The sequence below is a fragment of the Oryzias melastigma genome, linkage group LG18 (genome assembly GCF_002922805.2).
Source record: "Oryzias melastigma strain HK-1 linkage group LG18, ASM292280v2, whole genome shotgun sequence".
Taxonomy (NCBI): Eukaryota; Metazoa; Chordata; class Actinopteri; order Beloniformes; family Adrianichthyidae; genus Oryzias; species Oryzias melastigma.
The window spans coordinates 4,293,337-4,309,717 of record NC_050529.1 but is presented as its reverse complement, the minus strand read 5'-3'; the positions used below and the strand labels follow the sequence as shown (position 1 = coordinate 4,309,717).

Below are 16,381 nucleotides of genomic sequence, written 5' to 3'. Positions count from 1 at the left end.
AGAAATGACTGATCTGATGTGAGCAGTTGGAGGAGCTACATGGTTGAAACTGGGTTTAGGTCAGAGTGTATGATGTTGGGAGAGAATCTCAAAGACTGTGATGAATTGTTTGATGGTTTGGTTGTTTTCCAGGTCAGAATCACGTCCAAATAGACAACATAGTCACACGAGTTGAACATGAACCAATAGGGATTCCTGTAGAGACAGAGTATTAAAGAACTGCAGAGAATTGAAACTATTGAGTTATTATAAGGCAGACAGAGCCAAAGGAGTGGGTCAACACTAGAAAAGAAGAAAATACACATGTGTATTGGAATGGGTCAACATTGTGACTTGAATATGAGGAGTAGGATTTATAATAGAGCATTTGCTCATTTCTTCATAATTTGTACTCTCTTTGTCAATCTCTTAATAGTATTTCTCTCTTGTCGCCATAATTTCAATCAGACAAAAAATAAGATTAACTTTTTTCTCAATTCATTCAGCTCTTATACATGCATATATTTACCTTTAGCCTTAGCAATGTGTATTTTATCTAGAGGTGTACAGAAGCAAAAGTTATTAAAGTTTTGCTTCTATAAGTCAGATTTTGTTTCCTGGCATATATATATATATATATATATATATATATATATATATATATATATATATATATATATATATATATATATATATATATATATATATGACTGAGCAGCCGCGTGTCTTTGACTCTCCTCAACTTTTAAAGTCTTTTATAGTTACTCACAGGCAACTTTAATCACCAAGCTACTCCAAAACAGCTAATGCAACAGGAGGATTGGACATGGCGCCGAAGAAACATTTTGAAGCCGATTTAATGGAGCTCAAAATCGCGCTTGCTGATGTTCAGGCTAAGTTATCTCAAGCACTCCTTACGAATGGTAAGGTATCAACACTGATGGAGCTTGAGGCTAAGCTATCACCACTGCTACAACTTGCGGAAGATTTCCGACAGGAAAAGGCTCGTAACGGCAACAAGATAATCAACAAGATCTCATGGAGAGAAGACATGGATCAACAAGTACGGATGAATAATGTGATTCTCACGGGACTTCAGCTACAACCCAGGGCGCGGCCTGGTGCTACTAACATTAGCATGGACGCTAAAGGAGCTGTGATGGATGCTAACTCGAATCAGGTTCGAGTATTTCTTGGATCTAAACACTGTTGAGGTCTGTCATCCGCTTCCTCGGAGAAAGAATACCAGCGATCCTGATCAGGTTTGTGAATCGAAAGCACAAGATAGCTCTGATGAAACAACGCACCGGGAGGGTTCTTTGTCAAACCACTCCGACCACCGGACCTGACGAAGCCTCTGAAAATAAAAAACCATAAAAGACTTTGACAACTGTGGGATTACGCACGTTTGAACCTTTAATTGAAGCAAAATAAGTGTGAACTGTTAACTTGAGAAACCACTGAATGTGAACTTTAACCCAATTCTTAGTTGAGCTGCAGAAGTTGAGCACAATTCCCTTGAAATGAGACCTTCACAGTCTTTAGTCACAACAATGAAGAACGATTATGTGGCCTTAAACTTGTTCCTAAACTGTGATGTATCATTGATTCTGCACATATTCTTGATTTTTTTTTCTTTTCTACTTATTACTTAATTATTATTGTTATTCTTTGATGAATACAATCTGCACAATTAGTCATTTTAATGAGAATATATTGACATTTTTTGCATTGACTAATGAAGATGGTTTTTATTCCTGATAATGATTATCATCTGGGAAAGTAATTTTTATTGATCGGTTCCAGAGCTCTGGGGTATACTTGGATCATCGTCGTCGGGAGGATCCTCTGTATTGATCGGTGCCGGGGGTCTGGAATATATTCAGATGATTATAGATAATCATCTGAATATATTCAGATGATTATAGATAATCATCTGTTATGTTCTAGATTCTGGTGATGATGGTCTGAATATTCTTGGGCTTCTGGTATTGACTGATGTGGATAATGTTTTCCTGATAATAATTGGCTGAGTATATTTAGATTTTTGGTACTGATTAATATAAATTTCTTCTTTGTGGATGTTTGAAATTTGATCTTAATGATCCTTCATTAACCTGAATCTATGATTGTAGAGTATAAATATTTGATATTAAGCCCTGAACCAGATATTGGTAATTCATGTAGAGAAAATGGGATGGTCAAGCCGGGGTGGGATTATATAGATTTGCTTCCTCCCACTCCATTTTATGCGATCAACTTGTGATTTATTATGTCATGTACTATTACCTGATTGCTTGAAATAATGGTAAATGGCGTATACTTGTATAGCGCTTTCTACCCTCCTTTGAAGGCCCAAAGCACTTCATAGACATAGACCCATTCACACACTGCTGGTAGCCAAACACTGGCACCAACCTCCCACCAGAGGCTATTAGGTGTCTTATCCAAGGACACTTCGACATTTGGGCAGGCAAGGCGGGAAATCGAACTCGCAATCTTCCGATCAGGAGTCGACCGCCCCACCACTGCACCACCTGCATGACGGTTACTGGGGACGCTACGTCTATACGTACACACACTCAGAAGAGTTTGTGACATGTAGATTGTTGGTAGAATCAATGTTTCAAAAAAAGTTGTTTTAATGAGCCTGAATCAATCCGACCACATTTTAATGAGTTTCTGTGTCTCATCGTTGTGGTGTTATGGTATTGTTTTTAAGAGAATTCTGTTGGAACTACAATAGAGCTCTTAAGAGGACGTCACCATAGCACCCTGCATTTTTTGGTGGGGTTAAAATAGACCTTCTAACAAGTAAACAGTTGGACCAATTATTTCCTCTCTGATCACCTCATGTCGAACGTGTTTACATCCCGTGACTGTCGGGTAAAGAGGCCATTTTGGATCACTTGTTCTGCTCTCGGTTCGTTTTGTATTCAGACTGAGGAATCTCACAGCAAATTGAAGTTCAGCCCGATTGGAAACGAACCGGGACCACCTTGAAAGATGGGTCTAAGAGCAGTTCCTGGTACAGGAAGGTAGTTATCCCCAACCAGGAGATAGATTCTGGCGGCAAGGGATAACTACCACAGCATCACGGCTCCGCGGAGAAAGTGGGTGTGTTTTTGTTGTAGTCTGGGGGCGGAGCTTGCAGCACATCATTTTCCTGAAGGGGATGGTTCACATTGTGCTTACGTCAGCACATTTTGGAAGCTCAAACCGTTTTTATAATGTTGACAAAAAACAATTTAAGTCTGGATGCAGATCAATAAATCATCACATCATCAGCATAGATGTGAACTTTATCTTTTAGAACATTTTCATTGAATTCCTCACACATCAGAAGCAGGTGATCAACAAAATATCCTAAAATAATATGAACAAAACACTGAATTTAAGCTGTTAACAATCATTTAAACTCAATTTGTTGCTAACATTCTGCCTCAGTTTCAGATGTGACTTTCTGTCAGCTTGTCTTCAGAACCCGGAAGGAATAAAATGACTTTTGCGAGTACCTGAAAGAGTGAGCAGACATTCAAGGCACGAACAGCATCTATAAATAGAAATGTTTTTTGCCAGTAAAAAGCTGCAGCTTGTAAATGACCTGTACAGGATGCCATCACCCCCCCCCCTCTGTCTGTCTCTGCGGTTAAAAGACATGACACTAACGAAGGAGAAGAAACCCATCAGGAAATCGTCAGCTAGTGATAGATGTAAAACAAGCGATTTCTGTCTTAAGTTTGTGTAAGCAGGAAGCTTGTGGTCGTCTTTTTATCAGATGAGAGGACCTGTGCAGCCTGCAGAAGTCCGAGTTCATCATGGAGTTAGCAGCACTGTGTTCTGTTTTCGGTAAGTCAGCTTTCATCTTTTGTTTTGTAAAATGATTCAATAATTTTTTATAAAACACACCTGCATTTTTGTTGAGTATCGTCACAGTTTGAGCCCACAGCAGAGAATCGTAGACCTTTGATTCGTCACACAGAAGAGGTCGACCTTGTTTGTAGTAAATAGCTGGTTTTGAAAGTGAAAAAATGCAGTAAACGTGTTATTTTAAAACTACAGAATGTAAGACCATTCGGTCCTCTGTCTTCCAGCTTCTCTGAGAGTCCTTCCCAGCAGGTCCCAGTTCTTCCAGTACGAGTCTGTCACTCTGAGCTGTGAGCTTCATGGAAACCTCTCTGGATGGAGAATCAGAAGAACCATCGATCAGGGAAACACAACCGAAGACTGTCCATCCTCCTCGAACAGAAGTGACTCCGTCTGCTTCATCAGAGAACTGTACTACTGGGACAGTGGAGTCTACTGGTGTGAGTCTGCAGAGGGAAAGTGCAGCAATAAAGTCAACATCACTGTGACAGGTGGGGTCCAACACTTCTGAGGTTGAAAAACTGATTCTGTCTTTATCTAAACAGACAAAGTCAAAGTTAAGCGTTCCTGATTCTGGATTTTGTCAATAAAACAAACACTTCAAACATGAACCTCAGCTCCGACTGTTCTCAGTCTCCAAAGAGTTTTCTTGAATTTGTGTCTTTCTGTCTTGCAGCTCTAGATTTGATTCTTGAGGCTCCTGTACTTCCAGTGGTGGAAGGAGAAGCTGTGACTCTGGGCTGCAGGAACAGGACGTCCTCCGGCTTCTCCTTCTTCTACAAAAACAGGCTCCTGGTTGGGAACAGTTCAACAGGAAACTGGACCATTGGAAGAGTTTCTAAGTCGGACGAGGGCTTTTACCAATGCAGCAGCTCTGGAAGGGATTACTTCTCTCCTGACAGCTGGCTGGATGTCACAGGTGAGAGGACGCTGCTGCTGCTTCCATATTTGTGGTTTGGTAGACTACCGCTTGGTTCACACCGGATGCAAAAATGGTGCAGAATGGAGACCGCTTCCATTCGGTGCATTTGTTAACTTATGGTGTATTTCACACCAGGCGTGGAGCACAACAGTCCTCCGCAGCAATCATTTTGGCATCTGGTCTATTTTTGTGCGAACAACAGATGATTTGCGTAAATCCTGCAGGAAGTTATGCCAAGACACAAGAAAATCCAGTAATCTTTTCAAAATATGACCAATTTTTCACGAAAAATACTTCGATTGACAAACGTGATCATATTTTTACATTTAAACAGATTATAGTGATGATGAAATATACGCAAACACAACACACAAAAAGCAAACAGACACACAGACTAACACTGAGACACACATACAGACACAGATCAACTATAGAGCGGGGGTGTGGTTTTGGGTGTCTGATAACCACAGCTGAGTAGAAGGGACTGTCGACCTTCACAGAAAAATACATGGCTGGTATTAACTGGAGGTAAAGCAGTTACCGTCTATGCCCTGGCAGATGTCAATCATCTGAAAGGTGTGAACCGTACAAATGTGAATCACCCTTCACCTTTCACACCCTTGAACAGAGGACAGTCATACATTATTTTTTTGATAAAGTACACCTAGAGAGGTGTTACCTCGATAATATCATGGTCACTTACAAAAGAGAGTAGTATTAAATATATAGTACTTCAATCTTATTAAGACTAAAGTACTATTATTGTTAATGTTTAGGTTTAAGAAATAGTACTATTTAATAGGCTGTGCAATGCAATGTCATGATAACAGCTGCTGGAGTAAAGGGACTAACCAGCAGAGAAAAGTGGTATGTATGTGGTATGGTGATTTTATGACTGATTATATGTTTTCGAACAGTTATTGGTGTGAAACCCATCCATCCATTTTCTTGACCGCTGTGTCCCTTTCGGGGTCGCGGGGGTGCCGGAGCCTAACCCGGCTGCTGATGGGCGAAGGCGGGGTACACCCTGGACAGGTCTCCAGTCTGTCACAGGGCCTCAATCACACACCCATTCACTCTCACATTCACACCTAGGGACAATTTAGAGTCACCAATTAACCTATAAAGCATGTTTTTGGACGGTGGGAGGAAGCCGGAGTCCCCGGTGAAAACCCACGCATGCACGGGGAGAACATGCAAACTCCACACAGAAAGGTCCCAGCCGGGAGTCGAACCGGGGCCTTCTCGCTGTGAGGCAAGAGCGCTAACCACTGCGCCACCGTGCAGCCCGGTGTGAAACCCATTGAGTCAATTGTGTTGCATAATTGGGCAAAATAAATAATGAATTCAACCATCATGATAAGCGATACAGAGCATCATTTCAGAGGGGAAGTTAATCTCTTATTGCTTGTTTTTGTCCAAATGATGACGCAAACATTTGTTTCAAAGAAACAAAGTCGAGATAACTTTGGTTGAAGTAATATCCACCAAAAAGTAGTTATTTACAGATAAACTGAAATAATATGTGCAAACCTATGTTCTGAGTTTCTATTGCTCTGATTACCAATTAGCATTTAGACTAGCACAATACTGTAGAACATTCTGGTTATGTGACCAGATCTTCTTTTTCAGGTTTACATGGTCACACTTTAATTGCCAATCAGAATTGAGTATTCACTCAGACCATGGTGTAACAAGAACTCAAACTCTTACAGCTGTTTGTTATTTGAGGTAGGTTTGATGAAATCCAGTGTACTGGTTTGGTTGCCTAGTCATTCTTTATCCAGTGGGGAATTCTCACTTTTTTTTAAATCCTAACACTAACTGGGGGTGAGGGGTGGGGGACTTGGTGTGACATCTGAGAATGTGTGAATCTCAGGTACATGACCAAACAGATTAATTTGTTGAAACTCAAGCCTGAAGAAGGATAAATAGCTCCACAACCACAAGGCAAGCAGAAAAATGCTTACCTGGTAGAAACAAAAAGAAACGGAAAAGTAAAAAAATAAATAAAATGGAAGCCATAAAGAGTGTCCTTACATGAAAAACAACTTCCCTTCATAGATCCTAAACTCAGGCATTGGGAAAAAAAACACCAACTGACAATATATGTTGACTAGGGACAAAAGAGCCTAATTTTATTTGACACATGTGAGTGTGTGATTTGGGGTTTAGGGATGGCTGGAGGAAGATTATGCTCCCTCTGGGAAGAGGAAGGGTTCATAAGGCTGAAATGTCTGGAAAAAGAACAGGTTCAGACTGAGACTTTTTCATCTTTGAGTGCTGAGCAGAAAGCAAAGCCCATTTAAAAAAGGACTATCCAGGAGATCAAAGGATCCTCTTGATTATAAATGATCTTTCATAATCAGTGCTTCGGTTTGATGATCGTTGCCATGATGGTCACTGAGGTTGTCATAAATGTTTGGCTATGTTCACACCGATCTTGGCAACACACATTGAAGCGACCACTTCCATTGAAAAGTACATGTTAATAGGCCTAAATGTGTTTTTTAGACTTCTGCGTTCAAAACTCTTCTAAAGGCAGCTACGCATGTTTTTTAAGGTCCATTTTTTTCACATGGCCATTGAATGGATATTGAAAGCTGAACTAGGTCAAGCCTTGACCAATCAGGGACTCCGATTTGGTAGTAGCGTCCATTTTTATTTCAAAGGCAAAATTATCATGGACAATATAATTGTGGTTTGCACCCGACTGGAATAATATGACATAAAAAAAGTATTTCATATATCGTAATAGAGCTGTGAAAGAAAAAGCCTGGACCAAGTTTCACCATCGCTTCCTCATCTTGCAGCTAGCCTCTTCCATCTGTCGGTGGCGGACATGTGCTAGTAAACAATAAAAGAAGAAGAGGAAGCCCCTCCCCGCTTGTCAAGTGTGAGCACTAGGGTTCAAGAATGCGCTAAACCTTACATGCCCGTGTGAACACTGCTTTAGAGTCATGAAGTTTTCACATGACCACTTTTTTTTTTTGATTTTATACATTTTTACAAAGAATTAATTTGATCTAATTTGATTCTACTTGCGGGATGTGCATGTGTTTAACCCTTCCGCTCTCCTTAATTTGTTTACATTAAAAGTGGGGTCATCTGGACCCCCCAAGACAGTGCGCTGAACTTTTTTTATCTTTGATTTTTGAGTTTCACTAATGTCCATCACAGACATAAAATCCTGTCCACCTTTGTCATGGAAGAAATCACATATCAATATGTGGTTGGAGTCAACTGGACCCCGAAGAGAGCGGAAGGGTTAAATGTATTTTAATTTATTTTTATCAGTATTGCTATTGCTATTTTTTGTCTTACTGTTATTTATTTTATTGTGGGAACACTTTGAGATGCTTAGAAGCAGGAAAAGTGCTATATAAATACATTTGAATAACAGTGAACAGTGTGCAGTGGTCGGAAGCCAAACCATGCTGTCAGAATTTTTTTGATCAATTTTATTCTATTTCATTCAAAAACTAAAGTTTTCTGAAAATTTGGATAAAAAAGTTGACGGCATTCTTTGGAACCACAAAGCTTCTACATCGGCACACAGCAACTTCCCTAAACTGCAAGATTGCTGTTCCGCTTATGTTCAGATTTGCATCATTCTCTAGAGTTTGTGCGACTTGTTTGCATTCAGGTCATGGTGTGGTCTCTGTGTTCAGGCGTGTTGGTTTCAGGGGAAACGCCTGCATGGCCCCTCATGCCTGTAGGACTTCCTGTGGTGGGCGTCTGCTTCTTCATCTCACAGATGATTCTCTGCCTCAAGAAGAACATCAGAGGTCAGCAGATTTCTTCAAACAATCGACATCCTGCTGTTTTTGATGAGTGCCTGACATGGATGAGGCTCAGCACGATCGATCACACAGCAATCTTTGATTTATTAGTTCAACTGTCCAACCAGCAGAATACATTTCTCTCAGTGCACAGCATTCCTTCATTTTATTCTCCTAATTAACTTGTTTCATTTTAATGTCTGTTTTAAAATGAAAAATGAAAATAATGCATCTTTTTTATTTTTACATTGTGTGTGTTAAAAGGGAACTTAAAAATAGTCTAAAAGTTCCCAGATCCTGAATTAATCTGCTCATCCACCTCTACGATGGAGAAATTGGACCTCATATTTTTTATTTTAAACTTTTCTTCCACAAATGTATCTGAGAACTTTAATGAAGGAATAGAAGACACTATTGTTAATAATCTTAAACAGATGTTCCACTGAGTTCTAGTTTTATGGGTCAGAAGTAGATGACGTGAAAAGAACAACAACAGCTTTTATTATTGTTTCTACATATTTATTAAGAGTATTCTGAACTATAAATTAAACTCTTTTCACCGTAGATATTTACGTTAATGGTAATTTCACAACAAATGTTTATAAAATAAATATTCCACTAACAAAATAAACTGTATTTCTCATTTGTTCACAGATACCAGAAGAAGACGGTTCATGAGGTCCTGTAATTTCCAGAATCAATTAATTTTTTTTTTTTATTCTTGCAATCCACTTGATTCTATTTAATTCAATTTGAATTTTGAGTTTACACAGATCACACATTTAGACACATTTGTTTGGATATTAATAATCTATAAATATGTTTTGAAAATATTCATTTTTTATCTGATACTATTCACATACTGTACACTGTATTAGTGGACGTTTCAGTTTGGCCACTAGGTGGCGATCATGCTATAGCATTACACCTTCCAGGAGAAGAACAAAGTATGAGTAAAATACTATTTTAGACCACAAATGTTTACTTTAAAAAATATTTCCTCAAAAGAGTTTGGAAAATTCATACCTTTGAGTTTACAAAGATGTTCATTATTTACATCAACTGAGCGTTAGCATTAGCGGTCCTATGGAAAATTCCTTTATATGTTAGCATCAAGCTAGCTGACTTTGGCTTAGATCGATCTCTACTTTCATGGATCAATTATTAGTCAATTAAGCATGGATCTATTCAGATTGATTAATCGATTTTATTTATCCAGCCCTAGAGTCCCAAACCTTAAGCTGAAAGGAATCCCATCAGGATTGTTTTTTGAACACGTCTCACTGTTATCCAGACCATCAGCGTCTAACACTTGACTCTTTCTCTCCAGACGTGGAGGATAACCTCGACATTCTGCTCCATGCTCAACCTGGCCAACGCATTGTCACTCCTAACTCGTCATATATGGATATGTGGTTCGGTTAAATTTTTTTAATTTTTGTGAATATAGTTTAGCCATTTATATTATAAGAATGTCAGATGAAAGAAAAATGATGGTAAAAGATGTAACACGGTGGTTTATTGTTGTTCCTTCACACTAAATTTGTATTATGTTCAGATTTTTTTAAATTTAGATTCTACTCCTGCAGTGCCTGCAACCTTAAGAGTACAGAAGTCTTTACTAAGTTAGTCTGATGTACGAATAAGGTGAAGGAAACAGAGTTTTACAGAGGAAATTGAACAAATAGACAAAGAAATTAGTGAAAAAATTTAAAAGTCTGAAATGAAGTAAATTTGAAACTTGACGAGTTTAATCTCACATTTTGACCTGAATTCAGTTTGCCTTTGTAGATTCATCCAGAACTGAGGTTTAAAGACACTGTCACTAGAGGGCGCTGCAATCCACAGAAACAGACGTGAACTGGAGTTTAACAGGATTTGAGAAAAACTGCTGATGGAAATTGAATGGTAAAATCTGAGTTTTATTTTCAAAAGCTTGATTTTAATGTTTTTCTTTTATATATTTGTCTTTATGTTTCATATAAAAAATTGTTTAAAATTTAAATATCAGTGTTTTTGTTTTAGTAAGGCACTGAAAAAGGTCGTCGAACGCAGTAAAGTATGTGGTTCTTAAGGCCTGACTCGACACTTTTCATATCAAAGGCTCTTTTCAGATACTTCTGTGAACTATTTTGTTGATGACGCTTTGGTGTCCATGTATGCTGCATTTCTGAGACCTCTATCTCGTTTATCATGATCCAAACGTTCCTGAAAAACTCAATAAATATAGAATTTAGTCTGTTTTCTGCCCTGTAGTTCATCATCATCGCACTAGGGGCCGTAGAATGACTTTCCCTGCTCTTTTCAAAATAGATTCTTCTATCAAAACACAAAAACAACTTTTGGTATTTATTTAAGTTTTTGCTCACGTACATTTTAATTACTTAAAATTTACAAACATAAGTTAAATGTCATTAGTCTTTACAAAAAAGAAAAAGAAAACAAAGAGAATGTCAATCCATGTGAAAAATACCCGTAATAGATTATAGCTGAATTTCCGAGCTTCCTCAAACGCAGCGTCGGATCCTCCAATGAGCTGTCCGTGGTGCTGAAAGCGCGAGGGGGTCTGTCCTCGTGCTCTGTGTTCAGTTCCAGTTCAGGCGCCCGCGGATACGGTCGGTCACGTGATCCCACCTGTGAGCTTCTTGTTATTCTTTAGAACCAACTCTTTCCCAGATGAGGGTAGCGCGTGCGACGAGGAGCGCTCGTGGACGGCGGAGGGCGGCGCGTTCATGTCACAGCAGACCTGCGCTCCCGCCCTTCCGAAGATCGTCTATATGTAACGATGGATTACTGACTGACCAAAAATGTACTTCTTAGTTGACCAAATTTAACTACTTTGAGACAAATAAGATTTGACTATATATATTAATAAAAATAATGTGGATTAAGCCCCAAAGGTACTGTTTTTTTCAGCATTTTTTAAATATTTTTATTATGAACAATTTTAAATTTCAAATAAAAAAATAATTTAATGCTGACAAAAGACAATATTATATCAATTCAGAAAACTACAGCAAAAGTTTGAAACCCAGTTGTATGCTTACGTTCCATAGCAGCCTTTAAAAGTCCTTCCCTGCAAAATAATAATAATGATAAAACCTAAATAAATAAATATTGGGAATATTTATAGTGCGTAGCTCCTAAAAATTAAGTAAAAATATATATTTTTCAAATTGAGGTAGAAAAAACTTTTTTTTCCCCCTAGAAATGGAAGTACTTTTTTTAACTATCTGTTGCACGCCAGTTACTATGGTGTGCAACACTCAGTAGCCAGTATTAGTGTATTATTTTTTTACTTATTTATTTTTTACTTCAGTGTTCCTTTAGGGCTCTGTACATTTGTAAATAAATATATTTAATCATATAGACATTTGTTGTAAAACGTTTGTTTCATTCAAACATTACTGAAACTATAATGTGTCTAGTGTTGCTCTTTTTTCTTTTTTTAAACTATTTTACAGTTGAAAAACATGCATAATCATTTATGTGTTTAAATTATATATATGTGTGTATCTATTTAATTTATTTTGCCGAATTAAAACAAATTACAGCTAAAAAACTGGATTTTTGTTCCCATTGGAGTGATCCATCTTGCTCCTCGACGATCTCTGCCCTCGCCTCGCTCGCGCGCCTGAAAATAGATCCAGCAGCTGGGTTTGGTCCGGCCGTCCTCCGCTGCGCTCCCACCGGGTCCCGCCGCGCGTTAACGGACGCTTATCGACGCTGGTCGCCGGAGGATTTACGGACGAGTCCCACCGGGTCGAACCGGTCCACTTTCAGACTCCGTTCTTCGTGAAATTCTTCCGCCGTCAGTTCGTTCTGTTTTGTTGTTTCTTCCTCCGCAGCTGAAAGATGTCTGTCGCGGGGCTGAAAAAGCAGTTCCACAAAGCCACCCAGGTGAGCGCTTTCAGCCCGGTCGGGTTTCTGACCCGTTTCTGGCTTTTTTCTGTTTAAACCATTGAAACACACAGCTATATTGTTCGGAACCATTAAACGAACCTAAATGGAAAACTAAAACACAACATTTCTGTTAAAAATCATCATTTATTTTCATAATTATCTAATTTTGTTTTGAATCGTGTCAAATCCACGCAGGTGGATCATGTGATGTTTGGATCCAAACATCACAGGTTCGGTTTAGTGTTTTGGTTCTTGAACAGAATGTTCTGGTGATGTTTGGAGTGGGGAACCGGGCTCCAGAACCGGGCAAACCCCGAGCGGAGGCGCTCCGGTTCGGTTATAATATTATGTAAGAGTCCGTAAAGTCCGGAGCTGATTGGCTGCAGCTGAACGCAACAGGGAATTCCCTCCATCCTCCTCCATCTTCTCCTCCCATGCATGCCTTCATCCTGCTCCACCTCTCCTCCGAACTTCACCTGCATCCTTCTGGTTTCACTACTCCTCCATTTCTAACTTCTCTCCATCTTTCACCAGTTCTTCCTCCCATCATCCACTCATCCATCCTCCAGCTTTCTATTCTGGTCATCCCTCCATCTGCTTCCTTCACTTCTACACTTCCACCTCCATCTTTCCCTCCTCTGTTCATTCTTTATCTCAACTTGTATTTTATTGAGTCTCTTCCTTTTTTATGTTGAACTCTCCTCCACCACCTCCTCCCTCCATCCTGCCTTTCTTCATTCCTCTCCTCCATCTGTTCATCCGGGAGTATCCCTCTGCACTCGTCTGGCTGTTCTGGTTCTGGTTGGATGGGTGATGTACTCTAGGGTTGATGAAGGTGGAGGTCCCTCCGCCTCCGTCACATGACTCTACAGACCAAAGTGGAGGCGTGTCCTGTCCAATGTATGCCTGAAAACCTGCCCCCTAGGGAGTGGACACTTCAGAGGGCGGCTGGCCCCCAGAGTACCAAATGCTGCACTTCCTCTGATGACCACTAGGGTTGGTTTCGAATGGGAGAGTATTCCCATTGACTCCCATGTTAAAAGTCAAAATATAAAGTATATAAACCGAACTGTACTTTCTAGAACAGGATGTACCTGGGTCTGTAGGGACCTTTTTTGTGGGGGTTTTATCAAACTCAGATATATAAAGGATTTGGAAGGGTAGGGTACATTTATCTTGATTGATTGATTGATTGATTGACGGATTGATTGATTGGTGGGTGGAGTTAACTAAACTCCCTCAGTCCGTTGTCCATCCATATCACCTACTTGCATTGGGAAAGACATTCCGATCAAGTTGTTCGTCCCAATCTTGGCTCAATTCTTGCCGTTCGGGACAGTCCGTGAGGCGTCAGCGATGATCCGTCCGGTTGGTTTCTCATAGTTAGAGTTGGACATGGGAAACAATTTGGGGAAATCTTGGAGTTGCAGTGATGATAGAACTCTTAACGCTGACATTGGAATCCAGTTCCGTCTGAGTTCAAGAAGTTCACAAGTCCAGTAGGAGGCAAGCTTTGCCTCCGTCTTCCAACTGCGATCCAACATTAAAAATGATCCGGATCAGTGAGGATGTTGTGTATTTTTTGTTTATTTCGGGCTCTCCTGCAGTCCTGAGACTTTCACAACTTCACTGGTTTCATTAAAAAGCGGAACAACACTTCAAACAAAGACGAGGATTAGAAAAGAATCCGTCTCCCTGCTGTCATCTGGACAAACTCCTGTTCATTTGTCACCAGGAAAGAGATGAGGTCTATTGATCCCTGAGGGGGAAGTGGGTCACGACAGCAGGAAATGAGAAAATAAAGAGCGGAGATCGTCCTGAAGGCTCAGACAGAACCTGAGGGACGACACGGGCTGGAATCCATCTGTCCGAACGTTTGCTTCTCTGAGAGTCGCCACAAGACATTAAAGGTTTCTGTTGTGACATAAAGGTCAATAACAAGATCTTAGACCGCTCAGTGAACCCATTAAGCGAATGTGTTCATAAACATTTTTCTACAGACATACCGCGAGTGACAGGTTGTTGTGAACGCTTATACAACATGTAAGGGTAAGGGACTGCGCATTAGGGCTGTTTTTGTGACAAGTGTGCTCTCCTTGCGGTTAGAAATGAGGACATTAGACAATCATAGTCTAGTTTGTGTGGACATACTATGGGGGCTTACTTATTATCAACACACCCCATGTGTGGAGCATTTGAGTATAGATCGTACGACAGCAACACTTGTATGTTATAACCGTGTGCAATTTCCACTAGTCTTAGTCGTATGTTCTCGGGATTCACCCAATATTCGGCAACTCAATTTTTTTTATAGCGTAAAAGCCTCTTTCAGAGTGGGCCCTATATGGTTTACACTTGAGGTTAATAGGTGGGCTCCAGGTTTGTCCGCGGGTTCCATTTGTTTGCCTACATTAGTTTAGTTGGAGACTCAGTGGTCTGGGTCCCTACGCTAACCAGACAGTGTAGGAAGTTAGCGAGCCACACATGTAGATGGAAGGTGTTAAAAGGGTTAAGTATGAAAGCTCTAACTAAGTTAAACAGTTGTGTCTGTCCGGTTTTAACTTCCTGTTGGCTCGTGTTCAGCTGCCCCAGGCGTAGGAGGTCCTGCTTGTATTGCAGTCTTCAGTTTTATTTGTGTTGGGCTCACGCCAAGCCAAATAAACCACACAAGTTTTGTGAAGATTTGTGTGTTTATAGTGTGGTTTCGTACCACACTTAGGTCCTTAAGTCTCCCCAACAGGACAGTTTAGAGTAGCCATGCTGGGTGGATTTAGCCATAACCAGCTCTTGGTGGATATGCTCTTAGATTAATCAATAATTGGGCACAAAACATTCTTGTAGAAATTTGAACTCCTTGAGAGTAGTTAAATTTAGCCTTTAGGAGCAGTTGAATACATCTCTCTTTAGAGAAGGGGTCAGCAAACTACGGCCCAGAGGCTGTTCCCATTTAACTATTTAATCTGGCCAAACTGGAATCAATTATATTGATAATCCTTAATAATGTATTTTTTATGTAATCTTTTTTCTGTAATCCTCTGTATTCTTGTAATCTTCTGTAAAGTTTCTGCAATTAGCACTAAAATAAGAAAACAAAAGTCATAGTTTTGAAAAAAAGACTCCAAAATGTTCAGTGTTAGTTTTAAATCAAAACTAAAGAGCATATTTTTCCAGATTCCGTGTTATTTCTATCTTTTATGAGGTGGACCACCAAAACACTCCTGGTCAGCCCTTCTGTCAAGTTTTAGAACCCTTTGTGGCTAGGGCTGCCACGATTAGTCAAGGACTAATCGACTATTAAAACAGTCGACAACTAATTTAATAGTCGTAACTTCATATTATATTTAGTCAGAGTGTTGTAAAGTTGAGTTATTATGGCATTCTGCTAGCTTTTTGGACTATTTTTGGCATTTATTAAGAGTTTGTTATGCTAATTTTGAGTTTAGCTAATATTTCAGCTACATGGTAGCTATTTTTTCTAACTTGGGCTTTTTTCTGTTTTTAGGCAAATTTGGTGTAATATTAGTTTTCTAGTTTTTCCAGAATTCTAGTGCACTTCAAAACATTCACAGAAATCATTGTTTCATACGTAAAACTATAAAAGTCTTGACTAAAGGCTGGATGACACACTCCAGATTGCTGAATTTGATTGATTTCTGCCACTTTAAACTCATTTTAAACTGTTAGGTTATGGTTTAAATGAATCTAATTTCACTGTATGATATTTGTTTACTGAAATGTAAAAGAAAAAGTAATCCTTGATCTTCTGTGTAGAATTCCCTTCAATGGATTCATTCATAAACTGAACAGAAAGTGAACAGGAAACGATTTAGCCGTTTGTTCGTTTAGCAGGATGCTGACAGCTCCTGACGGAGCCCAGCCTCTCTGCTGATCAGAGATCAGATCCAGATCTGGAGGGTTTTCTCCGAGC

At 39.6% G+C, this 16,381-nt stretch overlaps 1 protein-coding gene across 1 annotated transcript in view; it reads left to right on the top strand.

Annotated features, from left to right (window-relative positions):
• Positions 1–11,861: 11,861 nt before the first annotated feature.
• LOC112139945 (endophilin-A1) overlaps positions 11,862–16,381 on the top strand; it is a 38,826-nt gene continuing 34,306 nt past the window's right edge. The window contains exon 1 of the mRNA XM_024262815.2: positions 11,862–12,450. Coding sequence (XP_024118583.1) covers positions 12,406–12,450 — 45 coding nt within the window. The 5' untranslated portion in view covers positions 11,862–12,405. The remainder of the gene's footprint in view (positions 12,451–16,381) is intronic.